Below are 16,814 nucleotides of genomic sequence, written 5' to 3'. Positions count from 1 at the left end.
TATTTTTCTCCATAACAGAAAATATCTAAAACAGGAAAAAAAGAAAACAGGTGAAATGACCACCAGAGACTAGAAACATAATAAACATGAGCAAAAAACAAGAAAATCAACAAAATAATTCTAAAGGTGTTCATGCTATTAGTGTTAATGAATGAGTCAGTATTTTAGCACTGCATTCAGTCTCTTAGCAACTCTATCATCTTCCCAGATGAGGATCTGAAATAAAAACCCAACGTTAAAGTTTCTCCAGCGGTCATTTTTACGATGTGTACGGTTGTAACCATGTAACCATGACAACCTGCTGCGTGCCATGGGTGCTACGTGTAAAGGCCATGGCTCGTGACTAACATCCCACTGCGCGCGTCAAGGATACATACGAGGAACCTCTGCGTCACAGTGGGGCGCGCGCCTTTTTATTTATATCTGTTAAGAGTTCTCTCAGCGAAAACCAAGCCTCGTGCACTGAACTCGCTAAAGCTCGTGAATGGAAATGAACTGGTAAAATTAGCGCCACTGGAACTGAGTGTTTATTAGAATTCTGTCTCGCGAGCTAGAGCTGATCCGTGGAATTCTCCGCCGTGCACTGAAACTGACTAGTGGAATTCCACCTCCTCCGCTGATTGGCTAGTCGTTCACACTCACAGTCGCGCCGCCGTGTCTGTTAGCCAATCATCACGCTTGGGGGCGGGGCCTGTTCGCAATACGGGTGGAGAAATAAATCAGTAAGAAGCGCAGGCTGGCTGAAGGGCGTTGTCCTTAATGAGAGCGTTTAAAAGTGCAGAGCTGCGTGTGTAAGCGCTCTAGTCTCTAGTGGGAGTGTGTGGAGATACGCTGCAGCCTGGACTCGGTACTACTGACAGTACATCTGCTGCTGCTGCTGATACCCTTTTCCGCTTTTCTTCATCTTTCCCCTGGAATTACTTTCACTTTGCTCACCGTAAGTTGGACTTTTGTTTTGGTTTATGGAGACTGAAGGCACCCAAAGCATATTAGTCATGCTTGCACATACTTATAGAACATTTAGAATTTATTGTTTACGTTATATTTGCATAAGTTTGGCGCATTTTGATAATAAAAGCACAAGAGAAGCAACAATTTAAATCCACTAAAAGTCCTCAAGGTTGCTGGTGGTGGTGTAAGGGTGTCTGGTCTTTCTGCATGTTTGCTCTTACTGAATAGTTTTCGCACTTGCTGTCCAGTTGTGTTTTATTGAGCCAAAAAACGACTCATAATTACTAAAAATTAATTAGAAAAACCACTCACAATTACGTTACAGGTGCACTTTAATATAAATATGTATTAAATCATACGCTTTTTAATTAATGTAAAGCATTTGCTTGTTTAATATATATATATTTATTTTTTTTTTTATAAAATTTTTAAAATTCATTTATTTATTTCGTGGAAAAGCTCTGTCTTCCAAAACTTTGAATATAAAGGTGGCACTTTTCCCCACCTATTAGTTCACACAAGCTGCGCGTTGTGCTGGGTGCAGGGCAGGTGCAGTGTGGCACACCCAGCCCCGCTCGGCCCATTACATGAAGGCTGATAGTATAATGTCGTTCCACTTGTACAGGACCTTGAGGAAACATGCTCATCCTCCTTTGTGGAATCGTCTTCCTGCACGTTGCAGCCCTAGCACTGCTATTTGTGTCCACTGTTGTCAGTGTGAGTATCTATTTTACTCTCTGATGTAATGTTACTACATATTGTTGCTATCAGTATATGTGTCAGTGCAAAAGTACATTATGTGACACTTTGGTTGATCTTTGAGGAGCAGAATCCCATTAATAGTGACTGCAAAGTTGTTTTTCTCTTGATGAGATTTTTTTGGCGGTTTCCACAGGCCTGGGCTGTAAACCCCACCAGCAGTGCTGACCTGTGGTTTAACTGCACCACAATCAATGGAGTTAACAGCTGTCAGCCTGGTGACACTGGAGGTAGGACACTTTTTTTATCAGCATAGCACTACTGAGCTGGGTCACTGAGGGATATGCAGAGATTTCATTGCAGCCTAGCCATTTGCTCACATTTTACTAGGCGTGGGCTAAATGGCTGCACATCTGTTCCAAAGGTCAGAAGCAATGGTCACTTCACAGCACACATACTGCCCTTTTCACAGAGGGTCTGAACTTGGCATAACTCTCAAAGACCCTCTGCATGTTTACCACGCTCTGCGGTGGGCGTGCCTGTGGGATCCCATGCCTCTGTACTGCCATCTAGGGGTGAGAATGCAGCTGTGCAATTTGAGCAGGAAAGAGCGATCCCCCAGCTCCAGAGCCTCATCTCTGCAGTATAAATAGTTGCTGTGCTGTGCTGGGCCTTAGCTCAGAGGACCCTTGTTTGGGAGTGGAAGTCGCAGGCTAGAGCCGTGGCGTGGGGAGGTGCAGGGTGGGGCATGGCTTGAGTATTTAAAGCGGCTCAAATTTAGACAGCTATGCGTGTGTGTATGCATGTATATGTGTATGTGTGCGAGTAAGTGGAGTGCTGGGAGATCCTCAGACAACTCCATGCTGAACATAGCGTGCCGAGGGGTCGGGTCACATGGTCACACCCACAGATCAGATTCAGATACTATCAGTGGCGAGATCAGAGAGAGGGGCAGACGTCCATACAGTGTGAAGATGCAGTTGTGATTTGGAGTAGTGTGTTCTGAGATGTCTGAGGTGTTTATAATTGAATGTTCCTGAAGTTCTCCAAAGCAATATCATCCAAAACTATAGCACCAAACACTAAACACACTCAATGATCATTCAATATATATATATATGTATGTATGTATGTATGTATATATATATATATATATATATATATATATATATATATATATATATATATATATATATATATATATATATATATATATATATATATATATATATATACACATACACACACACAGACACACACGTGTGTGTATATAGTAATCTTTTGTATAGCTTCCATTCTTTTCAGGACAGTTGATTTCAGCTTTTCAAAGAAATCTTCAGGAATATAAGGTTCAGTCTTTTGAACGTTTGAATTTTCTGCTTGTCACTGTCCACGTAGGGTCCAGGTCTGGACATTATTCTGGTGGTCTACCAGATCTTGCATGGCTGTTAAGAGTCCCTGTAAAGGTTTTTCTATCTTTTGTATCTATCTTATGTACATAGAAATCTCTGACTTTTGCACAGAACTGTACCAAAAAGAGCCATAATTAATTTTTACATGGCTTTTACAAGATTTTCCAACCTCTCTATATCCCTTAGAAATAAACTGTTATTCTTACTATGTCTTTAAAAATATATATGTAAATGAACACTGTTCTTATTGGCCCTGTATTGTTCCACATTTAAATGTAATCTGAGCTACAACAACTCAGCATGAATGGGCGGAGCTAAACTGTTGAAGACTGAAAAGGAAGATATATGAAATTTTGTTGCTTTTGTGACAAGAACAGTTCAGAATGCATTGTTTTGGCAGCCTCTATAGACTGAATATGTTTTGAAACTTTAACTGTATTTATGAGCTACAGCTCTCGGAACCTCCAAAAGCATATGACTTGATGTATTGCACATGTTCCGCAGAAGTCAGTCCTCTGTATAGTTTAACTGCTGCCTGTGCTGGGATGATGTAATGGTTTTAGAATGAACACTGTGTCTCTTTCTCTGTGTTTTGGTAATGAGGTAGGGCCAGCAAGCTCCGCTGCGTCAGCCCATGCCTCTGTCAGTTTGTTTGTCTAGTGCTTACTGCAGTGCAGGAGTGCTGCGTTTGGTCATGGAGCTGCTCAGCAACCTGCCCTGGTCACATGGCCGCTGGGCGAGGTCTTCAACAGCCCTAGCACTTTGTATAGATCTCCTCATAGCATTATCTCCATTTGTTAAAGAATATTAGCATTAGCACTAGTAAATCAATGAGAAGTCTCATTGGAGGGACAGTATCAGATTTTACTATTGACCCTAATGGAGTGCCCCTGTATCTTAATTAGAGAGCTTTAAATGGAGCTTTTAGTTGGCTGATTGACTTTGGTTGTATGTTTGCTTACCAGCAATTTCCATAGTTTGTGAGTGATGAGAAGCAGCTGCTGAGGTAGAGAAGCTCAAGCATGTGAGAAATCTGATTCATCATACAGATTTAGGAGGGTATAGCACCCTCACTGTCCTCACGCACTTAGACACAAAGCCAGAGTCAGGTCAGGTGACCCTAGGGTATAAACACCAAATCATAATCGAAGAATTAGAATTGCCACAATCTTCAAAGTCATACAGTGCAGTATATTGAATGCTAATGGATGCATCAAGCCAAAGTAGTTCTCACCATTTCACTGGTCTGTTCTTTATTTTGAGCATACAAATCAACACGAGATGCTTATTTGTGTAAACATACCATATCAGGTGTTTATTAAATCAATAATATATCATTCAAAAAGCATCAGAAACGTAAAGCTGCAGGTTTGTGTGCATGTGCTTGGCAACTTGGCCAAGCAACTTAGCATTACAAACAAACTGTAAGTGCAGATATGTCAGGAAGTTATGGGCAGTGTGGGGAGGGAAGGAAGGGAGGTTTACACCAGACCAGAATAGAAAGTCTATGTGTATTTTTGTAGCTTGTATTATCAACTCAATGTCAGATATAAGCAGATTGTACTACATTCACATTCTTGATATATATAGTAGTGAATAGTTTCTTTGATTCTGATGGAAATCATGAGAGGTTAGATCACATTACTGATCACAAGTCTCATGTATGCAGATTTTTGAGCAATTAAAATGTATGTGCAAATAAGAACTGAACCTTATTCCTGCACTACACCAGCCTAGAGCATCAGTGTTATCATATATTTCAGTGGATGACAGTTTCTTCAGGCAAAGAGGCTGAACTGCATCAGCTGAATTCACAGACAGCCAAAATGTCTAGTGCAGGGCTCCCAAAGTAATGTAATTAAAGTAATTTTTAAAAGTATTCTTTTTTGGTTGTACATTGTTTTGTCTCTTTTTTGGCTCTAGACCCACCACAAACATTGGAGTTGGTCCCCCAAGATAAGTTGGGTCACCCCGGTCTAATGTAAATAAGGTTCCTTAAGGGTTCTTGGATTGGATATAAGCTTCTAGAAACATTTTGTATACATTTACATTGTTAAGATGTTAATAAGGTGCCTTCCACCCAATGACCTCTGGGATACGCTCCAGCACCCCCCACCCCCACCTGAGGGAGAAGCAACTTAGAAAATGTGTGTGAGTGTGTGTGTGTGTGTGTGTGTGTGTGTTCGTGTTAAAAAGGTTCTTCATACTCCCATGTCTCACTTACAAAACTGTTTCTTTAAAAGAACCATGGATTGAAAGGTTCTTAGGGCAATTAAAAGTGGTTCATCTATGACACTGCTCCAGAGAACCCTTTTTTGGTACCTTTATTATTCTTTGTAGTACATAGGTAGTAGAACTCAAAGACAAACATGGTGGTTATAGTGTAGTGAGCACTACCACTGGACTCCTTGCAGCAGACTGGGGTTTAATGCCCTACCTGGGCATATACACTATGCTCTACCAGTCCTTGGACAAGACTCCTAATGCTACATTTGCCTACCTCTGTAATATGATTAAATTGCAAGTTTCTCTGGATAAGAGTGTCTGCCAAATGTAAACATCATGTACAGTATTTTTGTATAAAGATATTTGTGCAAGCCAAAAAACAAGCCAAAGACCATTCATTAGTAGAGGTATTGTAGACCCGAGGATGGGTATAATAGCCTGGTAAACACTGCTAAACACAAGAGAGAAACCTAAAGCTCTATGCATGACCCTTAGACAAGAAATAGACATGCTAGAAAGTCTTAACATACTGCATACCACAACCAAGATTACTCACCGTGAAAGAGAGAGTGAAAGAGCGAGGAGAATCTAAATAATCAAAGTGATGCAGACAGCTTATGTACTAAAAGTACCATTGGTAAAACCTACATGCCATTGGTAAAACCTACTTGCATCACAAGTGACCCTAATCCTAAGCATAACCATGGTGTTTAAAAGGCCAGTTTTATCATTCACTTCTATAACCTTAAGTTCAGCCAGTTTGCATTGAAGCCCCTGTAGTGGGCAATATGACAAAACTATAATTATCATCTTGACAAATAATAGCTCAATATACTTTTCTAAGTATATTGTCAATAAATGTTCAACTACATGTCCAACAGAAACCCAACCAGCTGCAAGGTTCACTTTGAAGAGAGCACCTGTCCACCTGTTTAATTGGATTTAGTGCAGTACAGTATGTGAAACATTGAATACCAATTATTGTATTGGAAACTTGATAGTTTTTAGAATGTTGTTCTTTTTTTGTCTGGTTAATCCTAACAAACTTCAGAAAAAAATACTGTGATATAAATTGCGAAGTATTACAATATTTTAATTTAGCTATTCTGCCTACCCCAAGTTTTTATGTCTTATGATGTGTACCAGCTCTGAGTCATGCTTATCATATTGTTGAGCCATTCTGTGTCTTTGTCCAGTGACTCCAAAAGTAAAACAACCAAAATGCATTTCCTGGAATTCAGGAAATACTAATGGAATAAAAGGTATCCCCTCCCATGCTAACTCCCCTGTGTAACAGTTGTTGCGTACTTAATGCAGAATGTTTTGAAAGATGGGTTCACGTGGAGCTTTTAAAGCCGTCAAGCCCAGGTGCTGGGCAGGGTTAACGGGCAGTGTTTACATTTCTCTGGCTCAAGGACAAGAGCAGAGGATCGATATGTGAAGAGCCGGTATCATTCTAAGTGTCAGGAGCTTTTAGGAACAGGATACTCCACATTTTAGCATGCCCCATTAAGGCATTCTGGCGGCCTAGAGATCTTGGACTCCTTTATGTATAGTAAACATGAGTCCATGCCTGACCTGTTAAATAGGGCTGTCTTGTATCTTTTTGTTCAAAAGGTTTAAACAAGGGCTGCATTCATTTTTAACCAACTTAGTCAAGTTCCCAATCGCTGAAAGCCTCTTTTCATAATAGATGTGAGGACAACAAATATTTACACATGCTTAAAAGGAACATCTTCATAACTAGGTTCTTTTAGGAGCTAACACAGACCCACTGCAAGAGCATGTAATGTGATCTCAATCCATTTGCTTAAGCTCAATGAGAGGACTTAACTGTAGCTTTCTGCTGAAAGAATGTTCTTATGAATGTTTCCCTTTCTTTCTGATTGCAGTATGGATTCAGGCGGTCCAGGCACTGATGATCCTGTCAATCATCTTCAGCTTCTTGTCCCTCTTCCTATTTTTCTGCCAGCTCTTCACGCTGCAGAAGGGTGGACGCTTCTTCCTCACCGGAGCCTTCCAGGTCTTTGCCAGTGAGTGTTGAGAAATCTAAAACTCTCCATCATTGTGTAGAGTGTTTGCTGTGCAATGTGAAACACAAAGTGATTAACATAGTGTTAATATTGTGCCTGGTTTCTGGTTGTAATGTCATCGTAGCTGTTGACTTTGAAAAATCAATAGATTAGTCATTCTTTGTTTAGATTTTGTCTAGTTCATAGGGACTTGCTACGCCAAAGATGTACATCACACAAGAGGATGTGTTCCAGAAGCTTTACAAGAAATGACCACAGTGGCATTTATATCCTCCAATATATCTGTCCAACCAATGCCACATTGTATCAGATCCAGACATAATAACAACAAATCATAACGTTAGACAAGGCAAGCTATTGTCCTGATGTCCTTCTCTGGATCAGGAAGCAAATACACAGTTCAGTCATCATCCATTCACCCAAGCTTGTTCTTGGGGTCTGTTTAGGCTCACTTGGCTGCTTTTCCTCTGTTAGATAAAGAGACCTCAGGCCCTCATCAGTTAGATCTAATGCATCCTGTCACCTTCTGTTATACAACAGATCATGCAGAAAACACTTAAATGCCATCCACGTCAATTACAGATAATCTTCCTGACATAATTAATTCAGATTAATTAAATTAGTATATGGACCTCTAATTAGGCCTAGTGATCAAGCTCACTCACACTGTAAACATATTTATCTTCATTTTAATGATGAGTTTTAGGGAACCGGCATTGTTACAATAGGAAAATCTCCAAAGCAGTAAATTTAGGGGCAGGAAAAGGTGAACATCTAAACATCTGTTAGTAATGTTTGAACCATTTCTGTTGATTGTCATCACAAAATATTCACCTAATGCAAAGGGCAGTTAGCTTTTTTTAAATAGACTCAAAAAATGAGAAGAAGAGTCAATGCTAATTATGCCAGTGATCATATGTATCTGACTGTACTGTACAGAACCTCAGTGAGTAAAGACTGTGGGAATGTTAGTCTTTCGGGAGCTGTTTGCAGGTTGTTTGGCCTTTGGAAATAAAGTGTTACTGGAGTTGCTCATTAGCGAGATCTGAATGTCAGAGGGAAGTTGGGGATATGAGCAGAGCAGAGCAGTGCCCACCAGCTTGGCACCGGAAACAGAGGCCCTGACACAAGACGAAATGTCACGGCTGGCACTCTGGGGGTGGATCACGTCCTGCCGAACCTGAAAACAATGTCAGAAAGTGCCTTGTCATGCTGGTGCACGTGGGTTATTCTGTAGAAGACAGCGTCGGCTGTGTCTGCTCAGAGTGGGCTGTAATAGATGCTGCCTCACTGGGTTCAGTCGAGGACATTTAGGAAAGTTAAATGTCAGCAGTGGTGGAAGGAGACTTTTAGCTCATTCACTCACACAAGTAGGCCCAATTGCTTCATGTATTGATTCTGCGTTAAGCACGTATATAGTACAAATCCAAGCGAAATTAGCACATAAAACCAGAGCCGACACTAAATATAAAACATTAGAGAAACCAGAGGCAGTGGGTTACCCTTTGTGATATTTAGGTGTAATATTACATATGTCGCTTCCATGCAGTGTACCTAATGAGCATAAGAAATGAGCATCCATCTATTTCAATGAATAAGCCACCTCTAGATAGCATGTAATGATGAAAATGTCATTTGTATAGCAAATATTCAATGCATGTCACATAAAGTTGAAGTGACAGTGCATAAATCAATGTATATAGTTGAATTGCACCACTGCTGAATTAATGAAATATTAAGAAAAATGGGTTCTACTTTATAGCAGTGTTTGTGGAATGCTATATGTTGACAAGGCAGCATGACTGCTGGGGGCTTATGAGCTTTCAGTTGTACAGGGGCCTATTCCTGTTTACATAGCTGACAAGTCATGTGACAAACCAGAAATAGTGCTGCATTCATCATAAGTCAGTACTGGGACGTTCAACTCTATATTAATAGTGAACTTCCATTCATTTCATCCACCTTTAAAATAAATGAAGCACATGACTGAACAACTCCAGTGGAAAGGATTTTAAGAGATTTTTAGATGCCAACAGCAGCCCAGCAGAACGTCCATTTCTTCTCAACCTCAAATTATGTGAATGATTTGAGGTGGGAAGTGGGATGTGCTGTAGGAAGTGTGTATTTGAAAAATACATATCCTGATTGTCATGAATGCAGCATTAGAAATTGGCAAGTGGTAAACAGCTGTTTCTAATTTTAATGGAGTTTATGATGTATGTTTTTTCCTCTTCTTTCCAAGTCTTCTTTCATTGGTATATCAAGTTGTAATACCTGATATCGTAATAAGGCTGAAAATATTGTCTCTCTTCAGGTCTTTTTGTCATGAGTGGAGCAATCATATACACGGTGATGAATGCCGAGTGGGTCCCACCATCCGAATCGTTCGGCTTTGCCTACATCCTGGCCTGGGTGGCTTTCCCTCTGATTCTCATCAGTGGGTTAATCTATGTCATCTTGAGGAAACGAGAATGAAGTGGCACCCCCTATCTGTGGCCACCAGAAGCCTAAGCTCTGAAGCTAATGTACCGCACTGCATCCACAGACAACTTTCAACAGCCGATATCTTCACTTGGGTGTCGCAGAACCACCACCTCCCCCCTCAGAAAAAGACATATAACACTCAATACTGTCATGATCTGAAGATGTATATAGTATCTATGATTTAAAACCTATTTATAACACTTTTTACATATATGTACATAGTATTGTTGTGTTTGTTGACAAAGAACCTCTTAAAAAAAAGCTTTTTGTTTTTAGCTAATTAAGTGCCTAAAGTGTGTGTTTGTCAGAGGTAAGTACATTATTAGCCATATTGTGTGTCAATTTTATTTTCGTATACTGCCAAAAACAGTTATAAAAAGTTGTTTGAAGTATTTTAACCAAAGAGCATGTATTAAATATAGCGACAGGGAGAAGATGTCTTCTAAATGAAACCGCTTTAGAACTAGAGAGAAGATAATGCAGACTCTCACATATTGATGACTTACGCTTAGGTAAATATAGAGTGGTTGGCCATTTTCTGCTTCTAAGAGGGTATTAAGTTCATACAATTTTTTGTTTCTTCTTTTTTTATTATTATTGTTATTCAACAAAATGGTGCTATGTATTTACCATTCCTATAGCCATTTAGCCTTTATCTAGCCAGATAGAAGATTTAAAGCCAATGCCTGGGAGTAGAAGTGACAAGTACATGCTTCTGTACATACAATACCTACCAAAAAGAGACTCATTTTATAATAAATCGTGTTTTAAATAACATAAGACTTGATTTTTAGTCCAGCATTTGGTTTTGACAGATAAAAGACATAGGAGAATGTAGCACATAGTTAGAGCTGGGAGAAGTCCATGACTGAGCATTAATGTAGTTTATTTTACTACAAGTTGTGAGGCTAATTAGACTACAGTAGAAAGATCTCTAGCTTGATGATGGATGATTCATTAGGTCAGTTTACTCTGCGGTGATTGTATGCTCTTTAAGTGAATGCTCATATACTGTAATAGCTAGAAGGGCATTACATTAGCAAAAACCACCAGGAAGGTTTAAACTGCCTTGTACAGTCCCATGTGACTTGAAGATGAAAACAAGTATGAGTGCCTATACCACATTAATCTGTTGTGCAGTTTAAACCATTGTGTCTTCAGCTAGCATAAAAAAAGCCAAAGAACACCTAACAAACGTACAGGTAAAACTATATGAAGTACGTTATTTTGATTTAAGGGACTCTTGGTGGTAGTTTCCGTGGATAAAAACAGGCTTGTGAATGCCGATCACAAATTTTAGGTTGGAAGAAGTATGAAAATCTAGTTTTTTTGCATTTGTTTGCGGAATTCTGCTGATACTTGAAATGTGACATGCTGACAATGTCTGCCGTCTTTGAGATGCATTGTATCCACCATGGAAGGTAGAAGTCCATCACGATGTTTAAATGAAGATCATGTAGTTGTTTAAAAATACATCACTTGTGAACTTGTGAAATACAAGCTTCGTTATCTGTACAAACCGCACATCGAGGACCATGTAGGAGAACTCTATAGTAGGATCCCTCTGCGAGAAAACAGCACTGAAACCAACAATAAATACCATTAACTGAATATGCTGCCTGATCTCATGGTTATTACATGATTTATGTTATTGAAATGTGTTCAAGGGCATGCCTCAAACAATGAGCTAATCAACTTAAAGGAAACCTGTAAATACATAAATGGAGTCTAGATATGACATTTAAGAAACATTAAGAAGTATTGTTTGACTTATAAATGCTTCTTTACCAGCATGTGAAGCCGTGTTCACAACAGTTTGCTCATATTTAAAAGTAATTAAGCACTAATATTGACCACTACAATGATTCATAACAGATTTGCAGAATCAGTGGGTTTGATGACTGCAGGATAGAAGAAGATTATGATATTAAAAATTATAACATTGTAAGTCACTTACTCAGCACTGTAAGTTATTTAAGAACTTCTTAATGTTACTTCTCCAAATGCTTGCATAGGCAGGGTTTGTTTATATGGTCAGAGGAGGAATCTTGACCTCTTATGATGGCCAACTTAGAAAATGCCTCTCTGTGTCACGCTGAAAAGCTGTTCAGATGAATGCCTCTGCTTGTGTATTTATTAAAAGCCATTAAAGAGATGTTGCTTGTTGGAATATGCTCTGTTTTGGTGTTTTGGCTTCAGTACAGAAGGGAAAAAAACAAGACAGTTTTAGTCCCCTGGAAATGACTCGGGTGTGACTGCAGGATAACTATTTAAATATTATATGATTATGGCGCCATCCAGCGGTGAAGTACCAGTGGTGCATAGTGCAAACTTCTGAAGTCGTATAGAGTGTAAAAGGTCGCCCTCCAGTGGTGTGAGTCTGAACATACAGCCCTTATATAATATAAAACACCAAGTCCTATGGGTGTATAAATACATATGTAGACATTGCCATTCACTTATTTAACTTTGACTCAAAAATGCCTATAGAATCTAATGAAGTGCACATAAAGTTGTTCGCTCTTCAGCATCAATGAAAAAATCAGAAAACATACATTATCTAACAGAAAATTACACAGAAGCCACAACAACTAAATATGACATTTTTTCAATATCTAATGCGTCCACTCTGCTTTCATTTCAGCATTCCATTCTTTATTTTTGGGAGACTCACTTTCAATTTTTAAAAGAAATTGGCAGGGATATTTTTTTTTCCCACACGTTCAAACTTCAGTCTTAGAAGTTACATTTTCTGTTTCATTTTCTGGGGAGTTTTTTTTTTTTTTCAGAACTGAAGCAAAAGTGGAGATGAAGATTTAAAGATGAAACTGCTGTTTATCTGATGGTGACAATTTTGGTGGTCTAATACGTCCAAACCACAGTTTTGGAAAATCCTGTTCTTGTTTGTTTTACTTTCCTCATCCTAATGCAAGCAGATAAATCTTATATGTAATTTCTTCAGAAATATCTCCTGGAAAATGACTAACGTGTGCTTAATGGTTTATGATGGAAATGAAATAGGTATACAAAAGAAGAAAAAAATAATAAATAAATACGTCTCTGTTAAATGAGTTATAGTTTATTATTAACTTGCATTTAAAAAAGGACTTATGTTGTACTAATGGAAGACTAATGGAGAAAAACCTTATTTTAATGTCACAGTCCATTAAATCCTATTTAAATGTTTATCACATCATTAGCTGTGGACATATTTAGCTTAATTGAACATGTTTACCCAGTGAGGACTCTGTGTGTGTGTGTGTGTGTGTGTGTGTGTGTCCCAAGTATTTGTAATTCAAATATTATATGAGACCAGAGAGTGAGTGAAGAGCTTAAACATTCCTGCTCAACACACACACACACACACACACACACACACACACACACACACACACACACACACACACACACACACACACTCACAGATCACACTCTCACACACACACGTATGTTTGAGATAAACATATTAATGGTGAATATTCCAGGCACTGAGGGTAGAGGTGAGCTCTATGGGGAGTATCTCTGTGAACCAGACAAATCACTCTTATTCATGTCTCTAATCTGATAATGGGGGTAATTAATGGACGTGACCACAGTGACCCCCAAAACTTGTCTGAGTGATCTGATGGGCCCCGCCCCCTTCCTCTATGATTTGCTCTGCCCCCCCAAAAACATACATATATTTGCAAATGACTGGACTGATGTCCTGTCCATGGTGCTTCCTGGCTTTCACCCAGTGACTGCTGGGCTAGGCTCCAGCTTCCCCACGACCCAGAAGGATAAGTGGCTTAGAAAATGTGTATGTGTGTGTGTGTATGTAACATTTTGCTGAGTAAATAAAGATATAATAAAACAAGAGCTTTTTCTTTAAAGGCCTATGATCTGTGTCCTCCGTGATACACTACATATACAGTACTGTGCACAGTCTTAGACATCTAGAACCATTTATCAGTAGTGAGTGTATTTCTGCCAGTACAAACTCTGTTTAACATTAGAATCTATAATAATAATTATAAAAACTGTGAAAATCAACAAGATTGATTTTTTTTTACTTTTTTTTGTTGACATCTTATGAGTCTTACAAAATGAAGAACTGGTTAGCCAAACTAGTTATTGGATGGTAACTACAATAAATACTAAGCTTCTTCAAGGCGAGTTTTCAAAAGGGTACAATGAGCACATTGGTATGCATGAAATCAATACTTGTTGTAGGAATGTTACTGTATTTAATATTAGTTAAATATTTAGTTAAATCTAATATTAATGTATTTCTATGCAAACCTCTAACTGCCAATGTTACCTTTTTAAAATAGAATCGCCCAAAGTGCCTCAAACTTTTGCACAGTACTGGATATCATTGCTATTGTATCAAAACCTTGTAGCATTCGAAAGTGTTGACTTCTCTTCACATTGTATGAACATTTCAAGATAAATGAACCAATGGAATTGGTCCAAATGACTTGAAATAATTGTTTGTCAGATTAATATCCATAAAAATATTGCAATGTTTTATTCTTCTCATGTAAAGTTACCATTTTAGAGTTTAGTTGAAGGTTTTGTTGTAGCAGCGATGCTACATAACATGTCACTGCCAGAACAAAAACCTTGTATCTCCAAAATGGTAACTTTACAGGAGAAAGAAATGACATCCTTATAATATAATATGAGTTAATGTAAAATGGCTAATTTCTATTTGTCCATATGGCATAAAATTTTTGCACTAGGAAGAGGAAAAAAGATATAAAAAAAAAAAAAAATGCCTTGATGGAAATACATTTTTGTTCCGATAATGACAATATCAAACAGAAACAACTTTCTACATAAAACAAATTTTAAAACATAATAGTTTACTCTCTTCAAGATCTGGCTTCCATTCCTCTCGCTCATAGAATAGCTCAGCCAGCTTGTTTTCAGTGTATTTACTAAATAATAAGCCTTACCATGTGAAAAGAATCTTAGTTTAAGTAAAATTAAGAAATTATGAAATTAAGGAATGCTTGTGCAGTGGAACTTTGTAGGCATATATACCGCAAATCTTTCTTGCTATAATGAATTACAGAGTGGCTGAAACTAGCATTTCCTGAGGGCATAGAGTCAAGAAGCCCTCTTATAGCATGAGAATAAATGAGCACAGCACTGCAGACTTTTGCCAAAGCATCTTGCAATGTGTTCTTTGATTGTCAGCAAATCAGAATTCCACTTAAAGCCTAGCAGATTTCACTCCACCACTCCATAACTCTGCCAACACAGGACCACAAACACAAGCTAGTGACAAACAGCAATGTGTTCATTCTCCTGATGCCACATCGTCACCCTGGCCATAATTGTTCACATCCTCAGGGTCAAGGACAAGCCTGGAGAATAATTACATTATCACCCCACCCCCATTATTTTTTTTTCTCTCACCCCTTTAATTCTACCCTATCCAATGTCATTATCACCACCCACCCCCTATTCTCTTGAGTCTATGTGGAGACAATATTCTTTAATTTCTGGAACACAATGGGTGAAGATGCAGGCAGAAGGTCCACCTTAATCTATCAGGGCCTCCTTCAGTGGGCCTGCGCCACCGTCTGACAAGCATAGCATCGCAGGCCTGCGGACTGGGAGACAACACATACAATTTAGCCTCATGAAATGCAAATAGACCTCTTTTTCAAGGGGGAGGGGTGAGGGGGGGGGGGGGGGGGGGGGTCCTCTTTTTTGTCCCAGGCCAACCACCATCTGCTTGCTATCACCAGCATAGAGCATCATTGGGCTGGAGTAATTTGTAGCTTTAATAATTTCCCTCTTAATTAAAAAAAGGAGAGCACAAGGGCGAGAAAGACGGGAGAAGGGGCACAAGTGTGCATCTGGTATGGATTAAAGAGAGCATTCAGTAGTTTAACCCTGCTTACACACATATATACAAGTGTGCACATACACATGTATGCATATAAATGCTTTCAATATATTGTTATTGTCATTAAAAATGCTTTTGTCATTGTCGGTATAGATCTCTGAAGTTGTGTCATTTTGTAGTTGGCATCATGCCCATATTAGGAAGTTTGGGGATTAACAGTTTTTTAAGTTTTTTAAGAAAACTTAATGCCATTTTGAGACATTGTGGCTGTTTGACCCTGCAATAAACTAAAATGCTCCAAACCTTCAAGTTTTGTGCAACATACAACTTTACCTCAAATGTTATGGAATTCTCTGAATTATGAGGTTGTTAAAGAGCCGAAAGCTACATCCATGCTACAAGCAAGCCAACCAAGGTACATGAAATTAAATGCCACCACACACTGGATGTGTGGAGCTGCAACATGAAAACTTTTAAACCATTGTTTATGGCACCTACACTCCGCTTCAACAGTCCATGACTCTGTTTAATTCCTGTTCACAGCACACCGTGTAGCATTTTAAGGATTCAAGGAGATTTTATTGTCATTCGCATCACATTACTTTACCATTTCTTTATTAAATTAAAGCCATATTGAGCCCACAAAAAGCAACAGTAGATCTATGTGGCTTTTAATTTGCACACAGAAAGACATCAGAAGTAAATCTTTTAGGTAAACAGACAAATGCGGCTAATGTTACTGTCCTAGCCTTTTTCAGTTCATATCTTTCAGCTCCAAAACAGCCAGTTTACGAAGAGGTAACTCAAGGTGCAAAGTACAGGGGGTAATGGGGGTCCAGGGGGTCTCGTTCTTTAGCTGCTTTACCCACAATCAATGAGCTTCTATCTTTGGTATTCTTAACTATCTACAGATGTTACAGCACTAGTCTGCCTCAAGGTGACACTGTAACTAGCAACTGTAACTACACCTGGAATACCTCTGAAAAACATTACGGTATGCTGCAGCATGTCTATAAATCTGATAACTTGCCAATTTCCCATTAATTTGGTGGAAAGAGTAAATTGTTATTCTTTTCACAAACTGTAGACAAAAGAGATGTGTAAGATCTCAGTTAACGTGAGAAACTGTGCATTACCAAACTGGAAAATAGTATTTCCAAAACAAGT

The 16,814-nt window shown here is 38.8% G+C and overlaps 1 protein-coding gene across 1 annotated transcript; it reads left to right on the top strand.

The window, feature by feature from the left end:
* Window positions 1-760: 760 nt before the first annotated feature.
* On the top strand, window positions 761-11,975 carry pmp22b (peripheral myelin protein 22b). Its single transcript, XM_017701754.2, has 5 exons — window positions 761-937; window positions 1,577-1,668; window positions 1,847-1,940; window positions 7,181-7,321; window positions 9,636-11,975. The coding sequence occupies exons 2-5, from the start codon at window positions 1,591-1,593 to the stop codon at window positions 9,794-9,796; spliced, it is 474 nt and encodes a 157-aa protein (XP_017557243.1). The 5' UTR covers window positions 761-937; window positions 1,577-1,590; the 3' UTR covers window positions 9,797-11,975.
* The last annotated feature ends 4,839 nt before the right edge of the window (window positions 11,976-16,814 follow it).

Source organism: Pygocentrus nattereri, chromosome 13 (assembly GCF_015220715.1).
Source record: "Pygocentrus nattereri isolate fPygNat1 chromosome 13, fPygNat1.pri, whole genome shotgun sequence".
NCBI lineage: Eukaryota > Metazoa > Chordata > Actinopteri > Characiformes > Serrasalmidae > Pygocentrus > Pygocentrus nattereri.
Note: the sequence above shows the minus strand (reverse complement) of the source record. Positions and strands in the feature narration are given on the sequence as shown.